The 19785-nt window shown below is 50.2% G+C and overlaps 1 protein-coding gene across 7 annotated transcripts in view; it reads right to left on the bottom strand.

Annotated features, from left to right (window-relative positions):
• Nucleotides 1–12094, bottom strand: part of TBC1D22A (TBC1 domain family member 22A) — a 407988-nt gene extending 395894 nt beyond the window's left edge. For 4 of the 7 annotated variants that reach the window (XM_033233545.1, XM_033233543.1, XM_033233548.1 and 1 more), the window contains exon 1: nt 11868–12094. In XM_033233545.1, the coding sequence (XP_033089436.1) occupies nt 11868–11929 (62 nt within the window). In that variant the 5' untranslated portion in view covers nt 11930–12094. Of the gene's footprint in view, nt 1–1095; nt 1190–3730; nt 3752–5171; nt 5191–11867 lie in introns of those variants that run through there. The other 3 variants (XM_033233544.1, XM_033233547.1, XM_033233546.1) reach the window with 3 other exon arrangements.
• Nucleotides 12095–19785: the final 7691 nt, after the last annotated feature.

The following is a 19785-nucleotide window of genomic DNA, read 5'->3' on the forward strand; positions in this document are numbered from 1 at the left end:
AGGTGAAAGCCTTAGAGCCAGCAAGGCTACTTTTTTTTTTTTTTGAGGCGGAGTCTTGCTCTGTCGCCCAGGCTGGAGTGCAGTGGCGCGATCTCGGCTCACTGCAAGCTCCGCCTCCCGGGTTCACGCCATGCTCCTGCCTCAGCCTCCCAAGTAACTGGGACTACAGGCACTGCCACCACACCCGGCTAATTTTTTGTATTTTTAGTAGAGACGGGTTTTAACTGTGTTAGCCAGGATGGTCTCTATCTCCTGACCTCGTGATCCGTCCGCCTCGGCCTCCCAAAGTGCTGGGATTACAGGCATGAGCCACCACACCCGGTCTTTATTTTTTAGTTTAGTAAAAATGTTTAATAAAAGAAGGCCCATTTCAAACCAGCACAGCAAGGAGTACAAGGTGGAGAGAGCTGCACGGCACACTTAAAAATTCTATCGGAATCGGCCTGGCTCTGGTACACACAGCGCACATGAGAAGGAAGAGGGCGGCGGAGGACGAGGCAGCGCTCAAACGAACCCAAGCACGAGCAAGAACACCTAGGATGGACCTGTGGGAACACAGCTGATGCAGTCGGGCGCCCAGGAATATCAGGGGTCCCGAAGCCGGAAAGGGCTCTGCCTTGGACCGGCCTAAGGGTGAACCTATTATTCCCCTAGGAGCTTGGGGCCTTGAGCAGAGGCCCACCTTCCCCACTGCAGGCCGTACGGGGAAGGCGGACTCAGGGTGGAGAGGGCGCCCAGCAACGCCTGGCCCTGCCTCGGGGGGCTGCCATCAGTAACAACACAGGCGTTCTCAGCCTCCACTTCCTACTCAGTAAGGGAACCCACAGCTATTCTAACCAACTGGACTCGCGGGGGCTACGTGCCCTTCATGGTCCACAGCACTCGGAGTGGAATTTCCATGTTTATCACCAGAAAAGAGGAAACATTTCAGAAAGGAGGAACAAAAAGTCTGGGGATACTCAAAATGAAAGTTCCCCACGGCATGGGGCCCAGAAATGGGAAGAGCCCAGGCGGCCCTGTTCCCTCTGGGCCTCCTGATACCTCTGCCTCGTGTCTGCAAAGAGAACACGGGGGGACCTGGGAGAAGCGGCTCACCTCTCTCCAGAAGAACCCCCGGCAGTCGCAGTCTGCAGAGCGCAGGAGGCGTGGTTTTCCCCCGCCTGGAGGAGTCAGGCCTCAGGCGGAGCTCAGCAGACAGCAGCCTGAGTTCAAACATGAGGATGTGTGCCAGGGCACAGGGACCACCTCCACCCAAGCCAGCCCACAAAAGGATCCGATTCCTGGTGAATGAGTCAGCCTTCTCTGTAATAATTTCAGCACCTGTTAAGTCCGCTTGGGCATGGAGGAGATAAGGATGAGGTTGTGATGGGTAAGGGCACAGACTTCTCAGATTCAAACCCTAGCTCTGCCACTTATGGGCTGTGTGGCTTTGAGCATGTAACTCAGCTTCTGAGTCTCCTCATTTGTAAAACAGGGACCACACGGTACCACCCCCAGCTGCTATGAGGACTACACGGGTGGTTGCACGTAAAGTGCCTAGTCCACCGGGCACGGTGGCTCACGCCTGTAATCCCAGCACTTTGGGAGGCCGAGGTGGGCAGATCACCTGAGGTCAGGAGTTCGGGACCAGCCTGGCCAACACAGTGAAACCCCGTTTCTACTAAGACACACACAAAAAAATTAGCTGGGTGTGGCAGCATGAGCCTGTAGCCCCAGCTACTGGGGAGGCTGAGGCAGGAGAATTTGCTTGAACCCGGGAGGCGGAGGTTACAGTAAGCCGAGATCGCACCATTGTATTCTAGCCTGGGTAACAGAGCGAGACTCTGTCTCCAAAAAAAAAAAAAACGCCTAGCCCAAGGGAAGCACTCCACAAACAATCCCTAGCATGGGGCGTGATGCCAAGGCCCCACCTCAGTTCTGATTCCCCTCTGCACCTGAGCACTGCAGGGAACACCTGTTCTGTGCCTGCTCCGTACACAGACATGCTCCCTGGACTCCTCAGGAAAAAGAACCATGCAGGTGGGTCATCTTGTGCTCCCAGGGCCAAGCATGGTGACATTCCCTACCCTGTGGCAGGACACCGGCTCCTGTTCCTGGGCTCCCCACTGCACTCAGAAGCACTGCACAATGCAGATCTCCACGGCCTGTGTTCAAGGGGTGAAGGGCTGAGCTGAGAAGGGGCAGAGACCCTGAGCCTGCCAGAGAAAGAAAGGAGGGGCAGGTGTCACTCTCAGGCCGCAGAGCCAGGACAGCCCCCTGCATGTGAACACTGTCCTTGTCCTAGCCACAGCAGGCCGCACTAGACTGTGGCCATTCAGGGAAAGAAAAACAGAGACGACTTCTTTTCAACCCAAATGCCTATCAATCAACAAGTGGATAAAGAAAGTGTGGTGTAGCCGGACACGGTGGATCATGCCTATAATCCCAGCACTTTGGGGGGCCAAGGCAGGCAGATCACAAGGTCGAAAGATGGAGACCATCCTGGCCAACAGGGTGAAAACACAAAAATTAGCTGGGCATGGTGGTGCGTGCCTGTAATCCCAGCTACTCAGGAAGATGAGGCAGGAGAATCGCTTGAACCTGCGAGATGGAGGTTGCAGTGAGCCAAGATCGCACCACTGCACTCCAGCCTGGTGACAGAGCGAGACTCCATCTCAAAAAAAAAAAACTGTAGTGTGTGTGTGTATGTAATGTGTGTACATATATATGCATATGTATATATATGATGAAACACTACTCAGCCATAAAAAGGAATGAATTAATGGCATTCACAGAGACCTGGATGAGGCTGGAGACTAAGTAAAGTAACTCAGGAATGGAAAACCAAACCATCTGTTCTCACTCATAAGTGGGAGCCAACGGCCAGGCATGGTGGCTCACGTCTGTAATCCCAGTACCCTGGGAGGCCAAGGCAGGTGGATCACTTGAGGTCACAAGGTCAAGACCAGCCTGGCCAACATGGTAAAACCCCATCTCTATTAAAAATACAAAAATTAGGCAGGCATGGTGGTGCACACCTGTAGTCCCAGCCACTTGGGAGGCTGAGGCAGGAGAATCGCTTGAACCCAGGAGGTGGAGGTTGCAGTGAGCCAAGATCACGCCACTCCACTGCAGCATGGGCAACAGAGTGAGAATCCATCTCCAAAAAAAAAAAAAATTGTAAGTGGGAGCTAAGCTATGAGGATGCAAAGGCATAAGAATGACACAATGGATTTCAGGGACTCAGGGAGAAAGGGTGGGAAGGGGGTGAGCGATAAAAGACTGGGTTCAGTGTATACTGCTCAGGTGCACCAAAAGCTCACTAATCACCACTAAAGAACTTACTCATGGAACCAAACACCACCTGTTCCCCCGTAAACTATGGAAATAAAACATTAAAAAGAAAAACAGGCGCGTGGCCTCCCAAGACATGTTCCCCTCAATTCCATGACCTCCCATGGTTCCCCAAAACACGTGGGAGCGATGGGGTACTTCCTCCTGCTCTCATTACTTAAGAAACAAATCCATCATCCAAAATTGTCAGGGATGATTTAATCACTTTTGTCTTCATTTAAAATTAACCCAGAGTCCAGATTTACTCTATCAGACAAATATGTAAGAGAAAGGAAATAGGATTCACATTCAATTTATTTTTCAAAATGTTTCTGGACAAAGTAAGACATTTTATAACACGGAAAGTGACCACTGAAAGGAACAAGGAAAAGGAACTGCGCCTATGGCAAAAACTCACCCGCCAGCACTTCGAGGCCACCGTCACAGGAAGGTCGTCTCCACTCACAAACAAGAAGAGAGACCCAGCTGGCAGGGAGCACACCATCACTGCCGGGAAAAACTCCGGGGCCTCCCCCAGCATGGCAAACAGGACTGACGGTTCTTACCCAATCAACAACCTCTTCAAAACACAAGCAAGGCAATACAGATTTATAAAAAACACAAGCAGGCAAAACAGATTTACACAAAACACAAGCAGGCAAGGGGACCAGAGGCAGCAGCCAACATTCTGAGGAAAGAGGCAGGGCCCTATGTGGTTCCTAGGCCTGAGCAGGACAGAGGACACAGGAAGAACGCTCCGAGCTGACTTCGGTCCCCTGGGTTTAAACATACTCCGTGGAGGTTACCCAGTGATCCCCCACCAGGCCACTGACCAAGGTACTCCTGCCCACATCAAAGCGCAGGACTCTGCTGAGGGAGGTGCTGGGCCGCCTACCACTCCCTGTCGGACATCCCTCGGCACAGTACCCCACTCTTCACGGCTGCTGTAACAAATCACAACTTAAAACATGCGTTCATTATCTCGAAGTTCTGAAGGTCAGAAATCCGGCATGGGTCTCATCACACTGAAGTCCAGGCGCCAGCCAGCTGCGCTCCTTCCGGGAGGCTCGAGGGGAGAACTCGTTTCCTGCTCACTCCGGTTGTTGGCAGACTTCAGCTCCTGGCAGCGGCAGGGGCAAGGCCTTGCTCTCCTGTTAGCTATCCGTAGAATGCCTTTCTCAGCTTCTAGAAGCCACGCCACACTCCTGGTGGTAGCCTCCCCCATCTGCAAAGCCAGCCACTGTGGATGGAGTCCATCCCACACCGTGTCTCTGACCACTTCCAAAAGCTCATGAGGTTACACTGGGCCCGCCGGGTAACAGGACAATTCCCCCACTTCAGGTCAGCTGATTAGTGACCTGAATTCCCCTCTGCCATGTAACAGAACATACTCGCAGGGGTCAGGGATGAGGATGAGGACACCTTTAGGGGGCCAGTATTCTGCCCACCACACTCCCATCCCCTCAGGCCAGCGTCCTGGAGATCACCTCGACCCCCAGCACCCTGCCCATCAGTGAATCCTGAGAGTACCATGTACACCCTGAACCTGCCCACTCCTCTCCAACCCCACAGCCTCTGGCCTCGGCCTCCTCAGAAGCCCACCAGCTTCCTCTCACCTTCTCTTCAAGGATGACGAACAGTGTCACAGTATCGCACCCCTCCCTGTTTAATACCCTTCAACACCCTCTCATGGCTCTTAGGACCACAGCCCGGATCTTCACCATGGCCTTGGCAGCAGCGCCAGAGCCTGCTCACCACCCTCCATGCCCCTCCTCCCCAGTCAAGCGCTCCCCGCAGGAGGGGGGGCTCCGACAGACTCTCCCCCGACCTCTGCAGCCAGGTCTCGGCAAAAGCCCAACCTGTGTCGGGAGGACACGACCATTCCAGCCACTGAGGGCCCTGCTCTCTGCCAGCATCCCGGGACTGCCACCTGCCCGGCACTACAGTCTGCGTGCACGTGTTCACGGGGCAGGCGTCCAGCCGCCAAGGGCAACGTGGATGGCTCAGCACTCACCACGGCAGCTGGCACAGGAGAGGAGCAAGTAAACGTTTTCTGAATGAATTCATTAGCCCCAACAATGCCTCTCCTTCGGCGAGGACGGACGGTGGCCTATTCAGCCGACTGTCTCATTTGCTTACAGGCGTCTCATGGCTCTGGCAGTGTGAGCTGAAGGCTGTCAGGGCCACAACACTGAAAACCGTCTTCTGCTCCAGCTTTATCCCAGCACCCACATCCTTGCCATGTTCAATTTGGGCCTTTCTTGCCACCATGCCACTTACCTTTTTTTTTTTTTGAAACAGAGTCTTGCCCTTGTCGCCCAGGCTAGAGTGCAATGATGCGATCTCAGCTCACTGTATCCTCTGCCTCTCGGGTTCAAATGATTCTCCTGCTTCAGCCTCCTGAGTAGCTGGGATTATAGGTGCCCACCACAATATCCGGCTATTTTTTGTATTTTTAGTAGAGATGGGGTTTCACCATGTTGGTCAAGCTGGTCTCGAACTGCTGACCTCAGGTGATCCACCTGCCTCAGCCTCCCAAAGTGCTGGGATGACAGGCATGAGCCACAGCGACCAGCCGCCATCAGGCCACTTGCAAATGTCATACTCCACATACCCCAGCTGCCTGCATACCCTCTGTCAGCAGAGCACACCCTGCCAGGCGGAGCTGAGCTAAAATAGCAAACATCAGACCCACACTGAAAGACTGCCTGTGTTCTCAAGCCCAGTGTGCTGTGATTTTGTCTTGGCATGTAAAGTGAAGTGTGGTGAGAATTCCAACTGCAACAGCCCATTGGGAGCCAAGAGAGTCAGCGGCCCAGGAAAGAACCAGCCCAGACAGTCAGAAACTGAACCTTCAGATTCTACTTTTTTTTTTCTTTTTTTTTTTGAGACAGTCTCGCTCTGTTGCCCAGGCTGCGGTGCAGTGGTGCGACCTTGGCTCACTGCAATCTCTGCCTCCTGTGTTCAAGCGATTCTCCTGCCTCAGCCTCCCAAATAGCTGGGATTACAGGCGCCAGCCACCATGCCTGGCTAATTTTTTAGTAGAGATGGGGTTTCGCCATATTGGCCAGGCTGGTCTCAAACTCCTGACCTCAAGTGATCCACCCACCTCTGCCTCTCAAAGTGCTGGGATTACGGGCGTGAGCCACGGTGCCTGGCCAAACCTTCGGATTCTTATCACCTATCATTTCTTGCCACCACCACAGCTTCCACTCCGGTGCAAGCCGCCACCACCAGTGGCCACTGGATGCTGCAGCACACTGGCCTCCTGGTCTCCCTGCTTCTGCCCTTGCCCCGACTCTCAATGCCTCCAATCTGTCTTCGGTACAGCAGCCAAAGATACCCCATTAAACCTAATGCAGACCATGCCACTCTTCTGCTCAAAGCCCTCCAAAGGTACACCATTCAGCCAGAATCAAACAACAGTCCATATCTTCACTGCAGTCACGAGACCCTACCCTTCACGACGCACCCCTTGACTCTCCCCTTCTATCAGCCAGACCCACACTGGCCCCAGCTCCTCTCCTCAAGCACGCCAGCGTCGCTCTGGGGGTCCTCTGCACCTGCTCACACCTCTGCCTGGATCGCTCTACCTCAGCCTCCTAGTTGGCCTGTTCCCTCACCTAGTGCAAATCTTTCCTCAAATGTCACCTCAGCGAAGGGCTCCTTCTCACCGCCACACCTGCCACTAAGCCACCTAGTCCTCTTCCCAGCTTTGTTTTGATAGCAGCTGCCACCTTCCAACAGATAACTCCATTTAACTGAGCTATGTTATTTATACCCGGCTCTCCCACTGCACTGTAAGCTCTGCAGAGCAGAGATCTGGGTCTCTTTTGTTCACTAATATTATCTCCAGCACCTGGGGCTGTTCCTAACACATACTATGGATTGAATACATATTTGCTGGATCAGCAAATCATCAAATTCTCAAAACTGGTCCATGAAGCCTATCCTTTTCTCATCAAAAAGAACTGTGCTAAGCCAAAGAAATCTCCCCATTTGCCATAGCTACTTAAACCAAATTCAATCCCTTTGTGCTATAGATACAGACACTGATGGCCGCAGAGGTAACTTGGTGAAGATCACTACTGGAGAAAGAAAGTTAAAATCTGGACCACCTGACTCCTAGTCAGAGGTCTATCTACCACACGACACATCCTGGCTCATCCAGAAACAAAGTTTCTAGGAAAGCATCAGCCAAACATGTAACCTAAGGACCAGGGTGTGCATAAACCGAAGGTCTACTAGCAAGACCACCTCTCCTGCAGTATATAACCCTGGCCAAACCACTCACTCTCCAGGCTAATCGAGAAGATAGGTTGGAATAAACACCATGTATCGGTACCGACAATGCAAGAATGAGAAAGACACATTTCCCAAACCTGTGAATCTCACAAGTAAGAAAGCAAAAGCACATACCAGGGACAACAGGAAGCCAGAGGTACCAGCAACACTGAGTTTGATGCAAAAAAGGGGCACTTCAGTTCAGGCTGCATCAAAACAGGAGGCGTGCTGGGGAGTGTATATTGAGAAGTGGGAAAAAAAAAAGCTAAGCCAGGAGAAAGGGAGGGGAAAAAACATTCTGGTCAGATACAAAAGCATGAAAGTGACAGGGTCATCGAACAGTATGGTGTGCCAAGGAACCTAGCAGTCCATCAGCACAGCTGAGAGCAAAGCTCAAAGCAAGAGAGCAGCCAGGTCATAAAGGGCTTAGAAGCCGGGCGCGGTGGCTCAAGCCTGTAATCCCAGCACTTTGGGAGGCCGAGACGGGCGGATCACGAGGTCAGGAGATCGAGACTATCCTGGCTAATACAGTGAAACCCCATCTCTACTAAAAAAAAAAAAAATACAAAAAACTAGCCGGGCGACGAGGCGGGCGCCTGTAGTCCCAGCTACTCGGGAGGCTGAGGCAGGAGAATGGCGTAAACCCAGGAGGCGGAGCTTGCAGTGAGCTGAGATCCGGCCACTGCACCCTAGCCTGGGCGGCAGAGCAAGACTCCGTCTCAAAAAATAAATAAATAAATAAAGGGCTTAGATGTTGTGCAAAAACACTTACACTTCTCAGCATGACACTGAAGGGGAAAAAACACAGGGATTTAAACCAAGACTGCCTCAGGGAGTGCAGGATCAAGCATGTCTCCTGCAAAACACTGGCAGGCATAACACGGAAAGCGCCAAAAAGTGTCTAGCAAATGCTAAGTGTTTAATGAATACTAGCCATTATTGCCATAAGGAATTATTGAGTTGTACTACTGGCCGGGAGTAGTGGCTCACGCCTGTAATCCCAGCACTTTGAGAGGCTGACCACTTGAGATCAAGAGTTCGAGACCAGCCTGGCCAACATGGTGAAACTGCATCTCTACTAAAAATACAAAAAAATTAGCTGGGCGTGGTGGCGGACACCTGTAACCCAAGTTACTTGGGCAGCAGAGGCAGGAGAATCACTTGAACCCAGAAGGCAGTGGTTGCAGTGAGCCTAGATCGCACCACTGCACTCCAGTCTGGGCAACAGAGCAAGACTCGTCTCAAAAATAAAAAAGAGTTGAACTATCTGCAAGATCCCTCACTAGTCTTGTATTGTACAGCAGGTGTAGTCTTCTTCCTGAGTTTCCTTGAGTTGATGGCTACACTCAAAAAAAAAAGAGGAAAACAAGGCTGTGCACGGTGGCTCACGCCTGTAATCCCAGCACTTTGGGAGGCCACAGTGGGTGGATCACCTGAGGTCAGGAGTTTGAGACCAGCCTGGCCAACATGGTGAAACCCTGTCTCTACTAAAAATAGAAAAAAAAATTAGCCAGGCGTGGTGGTGGGCGCCTGTAATCCCAGCTACTTGGGAGGCTGAGGCAGGAAAATTTGTTGAACCTGGGAGACAGAGGTTGCAGTGAGCAGAGATTGCGCCACCGAACTCCAGCCTGGGCAACAGAGTGAGACTCCGTCTCAAAAAAAAAAAAAAAACCACAAAAACAAAGAAAACCATCATGGGAAACAATTGAAAGAGCTGCCAAAGCCACAGGAACCTGGCTAGGATCTCCACTAGCACTGTGCTTGCGCAGGTGTGGACTACATAAATATGCAGCCAGTGACCAATCACCACTACTGACAGGAAAACGGGCATTACGTTGTGACTCCTCCTTCAGGGAGGAGTTCCAGCCTGCCACCTGAAAGAGCTGCACTGCCAGAGGCTTGAGCCACAAGATGGATGGGAAACACAGAGGCTTCGCAGGCCTTCCTGGTGCACCCAACCTCTCCTTCTGCCCTCTTCAGTGACAGCCTCAAACAACTCTCCGAGACTCCAACTTCACAGAGGTATTACAGAAGCTGCTCTCAAAAGTGCCTAAGACACAGAACAGCATCAAAGTCACAGGAAAAAGAAAGCTGGTCTTTGGTATTTCAGGTTCACACAGAAGAAAGTTGGAGACTTAGTCTCCTGTGGCTGTCATAACAAATTACCACAAACTGAATGGCTTAAAACAACAGACATTTATTCTCTCTCAGTTTTAAGGCCAAAAGCCCAAAATCAAGTCATCAGCAGGGCCATGCTCTCTGTGAAGTCTCCAGGTGAGCATCCTTCCTTGCCTCTCCAAGCTGCTGGTGGCTGCCAGCAACCTCTGGCTTTCCTCGGCTTGTAAATGTACTATTCCAATCTCTGTTTCTGTCTCCACAGGGCCATTTCCCTGAGTGTGTCTCTCTGTATCCAAATTTCCCTCCGGTTAGAAAAATACTAGTTGTGGAACTAAGGCCCACCCTCATCCAGTATGACCTCATTTTACCTTGATTACTTGTGCAAAAACCCTATTTCCAAATGTCATATCCACGGGTTACAGATGGACATAAATTTGGTGGCAGGGGGTGGGGGAGGGGGCAAACACTATTCAACTCAGTATAACAAATGACCAAGGGCCACAGCCTTCAATCCAAAGGTTGAGTCACTGCTGTAACTCCACACAGCAGCTCTGTTATTCTTACATTTCAGTTAAGAATTAAGAGTTTAGACTGATGAGGAACCAAAACCTTAAGACCTAAAAGTAACACATAAAAGTTACACTGTCCTGTGGCTCCTCTTCCCTGGACTCTATGTTCCACAGCATTTGTTCCTGTTGCTACCAGGACCTCCTATTCACCACCATTCCAGAATCTTCACTCATCTTGGACCCTGACACTGGTTTTGTTGGAAGCTCTTACTGTTCTCGAATCACGCACAGTCAAATAGGGTCTCTGGCCACCTTTGATGACTCCCTTCACTCTCGAAGTCACCCATGAGCAGTCGGTAACTCACTCTGCTAACTCCCAGATCACTCTTAAAAGTAAACTTTCCTTTTTTTTTTTTTTTTGAGACAGAGTTTCACTCTTGTTACCCAGGATGGGGTGCAATGGAACAATCTTGGCTCGCTGCAACCTCCACCTCCCAGGTTCAAGCGATTCTCCTGCCTCGGCCTCCCGAATAGCTGGGATTACAGGCATGTGCCACCGTGCCCAGCTAATTTTGTATTTTTAGTAGAGACTGGGTTTCTCCATGTTGGTTAGGCTGATCTCAAACTCCTGACCTTAGGTGATCTGCCCACCTCGGCCTCCCAAAGTGCTGGGATTACAGGCGTGAGCCGCCGCACCCCGCCAAAAGTAAACTTTTCCAATTGGATGCAGTAAATTGCAAAGGTTATCATTCAAACACTCAAACGATAGTGTTTATTATGAAACAGGAGTACAAACCATTTTCCTGTGTTTATGAATGATTCTACTCAGACTTGTTTTAATATCACAATTCATAATTTTCAGCATTCCAGACTTCAACTTTGGAACAGAACAACACACTGTGTTCTGAAATCCTGAAGTTTGCTCATCTCTGATCTGTTTTCACCAGTGGCTGATTTTATCCTAGGTACCCTCCAGGTAATGTCTCATCCCCTAGGGCCCTGGCAGAGCTCAGGGCCACAGCAATCACAGACTCTGGAGCTCTGGAGCTGTAATAGCATCTAGGGTGTACTCAGGTCATTCCAGGCTCAAAAAAAAAAAACTTTCTGCTAACACAATATAGGAGCTGGTTTTGAGACCAGCAAGCAGAAACATGGAAACTCACAGGGAAACTCTAATCCTCTTCCACGCTCAAGGTAAGAGCAGCAGCCCACAAGAGACCAGAGGCAAATCAAGCGGGTCAAAAGCACCACACCCCCTGCAGAAACTGATCTGCCCAGCAGACGGGGCCTCAGCCCAGCCAGCTTCCGGACTCCACCAAACTTCACAGCATGACCCGAATCAGTTCCTTCCAGCCTCCCCAGGGAGCCCAGGACTTTTTGGGAAAGGAGTCTGCCAGTGTCGGGAAAAACGCCAACAGCTCCTCCTCGTCCTTGCAAGCCTCGATCCTACGTGCAGCCACTGTCACCCCCAAACCCCACGCTCCGACCTCCGAGTCCCACAACGCCCGTCACACCACCCAGCAGCCTCCTCAGAGTCCAAGTTGCCTGCTCCAGACCCCCGACTCCGCCCGCAGTCCAGGAGGCCAACGCGGCCACCTGACCTTTGACCCCTGACCTCGACCCGGCCGTCCCGGGCACACCCACCTGCCCGGGAGCTTGCTGTTGCTGCGCTTCCAGAACTGCTTCCTGGCCCCGTCGCTGGCCATGGCCCCTCCTCATCCCTCAGACCCGCAGCCCAGACACCCCGAGTGCAGCCGGCCCTCCCCCAGCGGCCCTTTCCTGTGACCCGGGTAGCCCCTCACTGTTCCCGGGACTCCGGAGCGTAGACCCGAGAGGCTCTTCCGCCTCCTTCCGGAAGTTGTGCCTACGCGCGCCCGGAAGTCCCGCCTAAGTCCCAGGTGGCGAGCGACGCAGCATTCCGAGAACCCGACCGCATTAAAGGTCGACGCCACGCGACGCACGGTACACGCGTCGCGGAGGGAGCAGAAGTGGTTGGGTTTCGTGTTTGCTTAAGTCTGTCGCTCACGGCTAGCCCGACCCGACCGCGGCGCCTTCCTGCAGGTAGCGGACTCCCAGGAGCCACTGGAGCCTACACTGCGAAGCTGAGCTGGGCCCGTGTCTGATTCCGGTTTCTCTTGAGCGCTTCTCAGAGCCGGCCCAGCGCAGAAGGAAGCCAGACACGCCATACCCGGCCCAACAGTGGCAGGGCGGCTGCGGGTGCTGGTCAAGCTGGGTCTGCGGGCACTGAGTGAGGATAATACTCAGTGGACGAAATATTTGCAGTGTGGTGAGGTGAGGGGCATAACCGCGGAGCGTATTCGAGGGGATGAGAGAGAGTGGGGATTAGGCCAGGCTTGAAGGGAAGAGTGGTTGAGCACCGAAGACAAGAATTAATTCCCCTGGCCTGAGTTCCAGCCTTGTGCGGCTGTCACGGGCTGGAAACCTGGCTAGTCCGGAGTGAGATGCGCGTTACGTGTGAAATACAGGATTCCAAAGACGTCGTATAAAATAATTTGTATATTGTTTGCATGTTAGATAACATTTTTAATAATACATTAAATTAAATAAAATGAATTATTTTTGCATTCCTTTTTACTCTCTTTAAAGTTATTTTTACCTTTTTTGTTCTTTTTTTCTGGGGGGGAGTGGGGGTGGGGCGTCTTGCTCTGTTGCCCAGGCTAGTCTCTAATTCCTGTCCTCTAGTGATCCTCCTGCCTCACCCTACCCAGTAGTTGGAACTACAGGTGCATATGTTATGCCTAGATCTTTTTACTTGTGTGTGTGTGTGTGTGTGTGTGTATGTGTGTATGTGCAGAAAACCACTAAAAAAATCCGTATCTGGTTTGCATTACATTTCTGTGCGTCTTAGGCCAAAGATTGAAGGCTCAGGCACTGTCATTTCAGAATGGAGCTTTAGTGTATTTGGAGCTCCTGCCCGTTCTTTTTTGTTGTTGTTGTTGCTGTTGTTGAGACGGAGTCTCGCTCTGTCGCCCAGGCTGGAGTGCAGTGGCCGGATCTCAGCTCACTGCAAGCTCCACCTCCCGGGTTTACGCCGTTCTCCTGCCTCAGCCTCCCGAGTAGCTGGGACTATAGGCGCCCGCCACCTCGCCCGGCTAGTTTTTTGTATTTTTAGTAGAGACGGGGTTTCACCGTGTTAGCCAGGATGGTCTCGATCTGACCTCGTGATCCGCCCGTCTCGGCCTCCCAAAGTGCTGGGATTACAGGCTTGAGCCACCGCGCCCGGCCCAGTTCTCTTTTAAAACAAAAATTTGATAAGGCATATTTACTGATTAAGAATTTCCCGGGAGGCTGAGGCAGGAGAATAGCGTGAACCCGGGAGGCGGAGCTTGCAGTGAACCGAGATCGCGCCACTGCACTCCAGCATGGGCAACAGAGCGAGAGTCCGTCTCCAAAAAATAATAATTTCCCATGCCTCTTCATTTACTGATAAGTAACATTGACTTAGTACTTACTACGTACAAGACATCCTACTCTCCTGGGATCCTCTCCTAGTAAAGCTCAGAAGACCCCAGGGGTCTCCTCCTGACATATAGCCCTGACAGCCTCAGACAATGCTGTCCCCTACACACAACATTGAGGACCATGGTGGTTCTTTCCAGCTCAGTCTGGCTTATTGCAAGAATCAGTGAGGGAGGTGACAGCAGGATTAACCTGATGGGAGGGGAAAGGAAGGAAAAGCTGGCAGCACTTGGTGACTGGTTACACCTTAGATCCAGGTGCTCTTTGTAGCTCACCGTATGCTTTGCTACTGTTTTCAGGCGAAGGAGTGAGGCTGAGATTGACTTGAAGTCTTCAAAACCAGCTAAGCAAAGGATTACTAGGATCATGACAGAAACGTGAAGACGGAAAAAGAGAGTCCGAGTAGAAAGCTAGTTTTGAAAGCCAAAGTAATACAGATGTTGGAGTCTAGATATGGGACCTAGAAATTGGGACAGATCCTCAAATCCCAGAGGTAATGAGTGGAACCTTTTTTATTCATTTTTGCAACAAGTATTGAGCAGCAATGCAAATTAAAACTAAGGATGTACCATGTTACACTTAACAGATTGGCAAAAACTTAAAAATCTGTCTTTACCAAACTTGATAAGAATGTGGATTTGTGAGCAGAGCAGAACTCTTGCACTGCCAGTAGGAGGGTACATTCATTCACTAATTTCAGATGGCCACTTAGCAATTTCTAGCAAAAATACTCTATAACTTAGCAATTCCACTCTTGGTATGTGCTCTAGAGTACCTTGCCTCCTGCCTCCGCGTGCAGAGACAAGAATGTTCAGTGCAGCGTTGCTCCTAGTGGTCGCTGGGGTCTGGGGGAGAAGCAACCAAAATGCCATCTATGGCAGAATCGATAACTTACACAGTTATGTAGTAGAATACCATAAATTAGTAATAATGATTACATACATCAACATAAATGAATTTCACAAACTGTGGGGTTGTTTTTGAAGTGGGGCTTACTATGTTGCCCAGGCTAGCTGTAAAATCCTGGGCTCAAGTGATCCACCTCAGCTTCCTGAGTAGCTTACAGATGCGAGCACTACTGCACCTGGCTCCACAGTGCTGAATGAGAAAAAGTTGAATATGAATTCACATGGTACGATACCATTTAGTACTATTTTCTTTTAAAGGATGAGAATACGGCCAGATGTGGTGGCTCATGCCTGTAATCGCAGCACTTTAGGAGGCTGAGGCAGGAGGATCCCTTGAGCCCAGGAGTTTGAGGCTATAGCAAGCTATGATCATGTCACTGCACTCCATCCTTGGCGATAGTGCAAAACCCTATCTCAAAAAAAAAAAACAATGTAAAAGATAATTCAGGAGAGTGGTTGCCTACAGGTATGGGTGGGGACTGTGATCAGGAAGGAATTCATTCATAGGAGATCCATTGTGCTATTACGCTTTGTTTCTTAAGGCAGATGGGCTATATTCAGGTGTTGGTTATATTCTTTATGAGTCTTTACCTGTTTAAAGTGTTTCATAATACATTCAAGTACCATTATTGAGCTTGAACTGTGCTATGCACTGAGCTACACTGAACTGTTGTGGGGAAAGGCAAACAAGTGCAGCAGGCCAGGCACAGTGGCTCACACCTGTAATCACAGTACTTTGGAAGGCTGAGGTGAAAGGATCGCTTGAGACCAGGAGATCAACACTAGCCTGGGCAACACAGGGAGACCCCGTCTCTACAAAACTTTTTTTTTTTTTTAATTAGCCAGACATGGTGGTGAACACTCTTAGTCCTAGCTACTTGGGAGACTGAGGCAGGAGGATCCCTTGAGCCCAGAAGTTCAGGGCAGCAGTGAGCTAGGATCACACAGCTGCACTCCGGCCTAGACAACAAAGACCCTGCATCAAAAAAAAAAAAAATATATATATATATATATATATATATATATATATAGCAATAGTATTTCAGGATGACTGGATTCGCAATGCCAGTTGGGTTCCTTGGAAAGTGTTTTCTACCTTCTCCTTTTTCAGATGGCCTGCTCCAGGCCTAGAATATCTCTCACAGGACCTTACTGAGTGAGCTGCCACACTCCCACATGGTGGGTTCTCCCTGCTAAGTTTCCTGGTGCTGCACTCTCCACAGGCACCGAGCCTGTGCCCCAAAGTAAAAAGCTGACTGTCCTATCCATATTGGTTTCCTAAGGCTGCTGTTGGTGGAATGCTGCAGACTTAGTGGCTAAAAACAATACACATTTACCCTCTTGCAGTCCTGGAGGTCAGAAGTCCCAAGTCGGCTTCACTGCTCTAAAGTCAAAGTGTCAGCAAGGCACTCCCTTCTGGAGGTTCTAAGGGAGAGTCAGTTTCTTTTTCAGCTTCTAAAGGCCACTTACATTCCTTGGCCTGTGCCCTTCCTCTGTCTGGAAAGCAGATCACTGTCATCTCTACTGCCATCATCACATCATTTTCTCTCCTTCCAATTCCTCCTGGATCCCTCTGACCTCGCATCAGGCCCACTGGATAATCCAATCCAGGCTGATCTCCCCATCACCCAGCCCTTAGCTCAATCACACCTGCAAACTCCCTTTGGCCATTTAAGGTAACATTTGCAGGTCCCAGGATTAAGACCTGGTATATCTTCAGGGGTTCATTATTAGTCTACCACAATAATTGATGGCAAATAGCAAAGGTCCCCAGTTTTGCACCGCGAGAGGCAGGCATCCTCTTCACTGCCCTCTTCCCCAACTCCCTTCAGCCATTTTGATATTATAGGGTCTGTCACTAGCAACATGCCATTTCTTGACACTAAGTCAGGATGTGTTACGGTGCTGTTGGTTGCAAGAATGACAAAGTTCATTCAAATTAGCTGATACTATAAAGGGAATTGGTTGGTTAATGAAAAAACCCAGAAGTAGCTCAGAGTTTGGAGAAGGGCTGATACAGCAGCTCAACAATGACTCAAGGGCCTGTCTCCTTCTGTCAGTCTCTTAAGTCTGTGCCAAAAACAACTTCTCCTTGAGGTTACAGGATGCCTCTGTTGGGCCCCTGAGATCATGTGCTTACCTCTAGTCAGGATGCTAAAGTGCAGAAATACTGTGAACTAATGTCAGTCCCTGGGAGGGGAGCACTACACATTGCTTACCAATTCCAGGAGAGCACTCTTAAACACCTCACCAATTTCTGCTGAGTTTCCTAAGGCTGCCAGGAGGCTTTGCACAAACCCAGCAGCCAGAGTTCTGTAAGTTCTCTTGACTCTGGCAGGGGCTCAAAGCTGATGTAGCTGCTGCAGCAGTCATACCCCCACCCCCTGCGTTCTTCATGTCTAGTCTGGTAAAACAGAACACCTGCACAACATGTCAGACAAAGCAACGTTATTATTCACAGAGAGGCCCCAAACATCAACCCAAGCCTGGGATCCATGGCGAGCCAGTCCACCAGCTTCAGGAAAGCTCCCCAGGGCGCTGGAGTGCTGTCTGTAGGTGCCCCCACTTCACACCACAGCTGAGGAGGGACTTTAAAAGCACTCCACTCTGGGTTCTATACCCCAGATGCAACTGGGTCCACTGGGCTACAGCATTGCAGGACATCCTGATCTAGGGGAGATGAGCACAAAGCCCGAGCTGTTTGGGACAGTTCCACCTTATCTGAGAATGTTGCATCCTGTGTATATTCTGCCCAAAAATTGTAACCAAGAGTGGGAAGAGCTGGGTCATCCAGTATCATTTGGGGACCTGTCACCTGACAGATGCTCCCTTGTTGCTGACATTGAGAGTCAATCCTTCCAAATTTTGCAGCTGCTGCCCAACAAGGGAGGGTTAGAATGGATACCAGGAACAATCCCAATATCCACTATAACACCAAAGGCCGTGTTGAGAGAAACTGGTGGATTTGACAACTTAAAATGTTCACTTGTTTGTCAAAAAAAATTTTTTTTAATTGGACAAAATATGTGTGCTATGTCTGACAAAGGGTTAGTATGTGGGAATCTTACAAATAAGGAAGTAAAAAACCCCAGTAGGAAATGGGTGTGATTTTTTAACCAAGTATATATTTTTCAAGCTTATTTTAAACGATATATTTAAATAAATCAAATAATATATTTTCAAAAGAAATACAGCTCTCTAGCTCCTGCTGTCACCATGTGACATGCCTGCTCCCACTTCGCCTTCCACCATGAGTAAAAGCTCCCTGAGGCCTCACCAGAAACCTAGCAGAGACCAACACTACACTTCCTGTACATCCTGCACAACCATGAGCGAGTTCAACATCTTTTCTTTATAAATTACCCATCCTCAGGTATTCCTTTATAAGCATCACAAAAATAGCCTAACACAGAAAACTGGTACCAAGAAGCGAGGCATTGCTGTAAAGACACCTTAAGAGTAATGACCTAGAGTATCTGGCAAAAGAAATTTCTAAATAGCAAAGCATTCAAGAGGTGGCCTGCCTGCTTGTCACAGCCAATGATCAGATACTGGAACAAAGGAAAGTTGGAGCTCATATTTAAAAGGGAAGCAGAGGCCGGGCGCGGTGGCTCAAGCCTGTAATCCCAGCACTTTGGGAGGCCGAGACGGGCGGATCACGAGGTCAGGAGATCGAGACCATCCTGGCTAACTTGGTGAAACCCCGTCTCTACTAAAAAATACAAAAAAAATTAGCCGGGCGAGGTGGCGGGCGCCTATAGTCCCAGCTACTCAGGAGGCTGAGGCAGGAGAATGGCGTAAACCCGGGAGGCGGAGCTTGCAGTGAACTGAGATCCGGCCACTGCACTCCAGCCTGGGAGACAGAGCGAGACTCCGTCTCAAAAAAATAAATAAATAAATAAAAAATAAATAAATAAAAGGGAAGCAGAGCATGAAAGTTTGGAAAATTTGCAGCCTGGCCATGTGGCAGGGAAAGAATCCAAGCAGGCTGGGGAGCAACCACTAGCTAGAGAGATTAGCATTACTAAAAGGGATCCAAGTGCTAATATCCAAGACAATGGAACAAACGCCTCAAAGGCATTTCAGAGATCTTGGAGACAGCCCCTCCCATTACAGGCCCAGAGGCCTAGGAGGAAAGAATGGTTGCAGGGGCCAGGCCCAGGACACTCCTCAGCCTATGGATATTGCTCCCCACATAACGGCTGCTCCAGCTCCGGCTATAGCTCAAAGGCCCCAGGTACAGCTTGGGCTACCACTCTGGAGGATACAAGCCATAAGCCTTAGTGGCTTCCACATGGTGTTAACCCCGTGGGCATACAGAATGCAAGAGTAAAGGTGGCAGCTTCCACCTAGATTTCAGAGGATGTATGAGAAAGCCTGAGCGCCCAGGCAGAAGCCTGCTTCAGGGGCAGAGCCCCCACAGAGGACCTCTACCAGGGTAGTATGGAGGGGAAATGTGGGGTTGGAGGCCCACACAGAGTTCACACTAAGGCGCTGCCTAGTGGAGCTGTGGGAAGGGGACTGCACCCTCCAGACCCGAGAATGGTAGCTGCACCCTACACCTGGAAAAGCTGCAGGCACTCTACCCCAACCTGTGAGAGCAGCCACAGGAGCAGGACTGCCCAAGGCCTTGGGATGCCACCCCTTGCACCAGGATCCAAGACGTGGAGTCAAGGATTATGTTGGAGCTTTAGGATTTTTTTTTCTTTTTTTTTTTTTTGAGATGGAGTCTCACTCTGTTGCCCAGGCTGGAGTGCAGTGGCATGATCTCAGCTCACTGCAACCTCTGCCTCTCAGGTTCAAGCAATTCTCCTGCTTCAGCCTCCAAGTAGCTGGGATTACAGGCGTGCCCCACCATGCCCGGCCAGCATTGGGATTACAGGCATGAGCCACTGCACCTGGCCCAAATGCTTTCTTAGATGCAAAAAAATAAGAAATTTTTAAAAATTAAAGGACACCCCCACCCCCAAAAAAATGATCAATTATTTTCACATCCAGGAAAAACAACAAATGCAAATCCAAATGCTTTGAAGAATGAGACTGATTTTTGGAGGCTTTCAGGGTAGACAGAGGAGGGCTGTTCTGCCACGACTCATGCAAACAAACCTCCTAAATGCACCCTTGAGATGCATTGCACCCTTCACAGCCACCCTCAGCCCCTTCCGTTGCCTTCG

This window comes from Trachypithecus francoisi, unplaced genomic scaffold (genome assembly GCF_009764315.1).
Source record: "Trachypithecus francoisi isolate TF-2019V2 unplaced genomic scaffold, Tfra_2.0 Lachesis_group14, whole genome shotgun sequence".
Classification (NCBI taxonomy): domain Eukaryota; kingdom Metazoa; phylum Chordata; class Mammalia; order Primates; family Cercopithecidae; genus Trachypithecus; species Trachypithecus francoisi.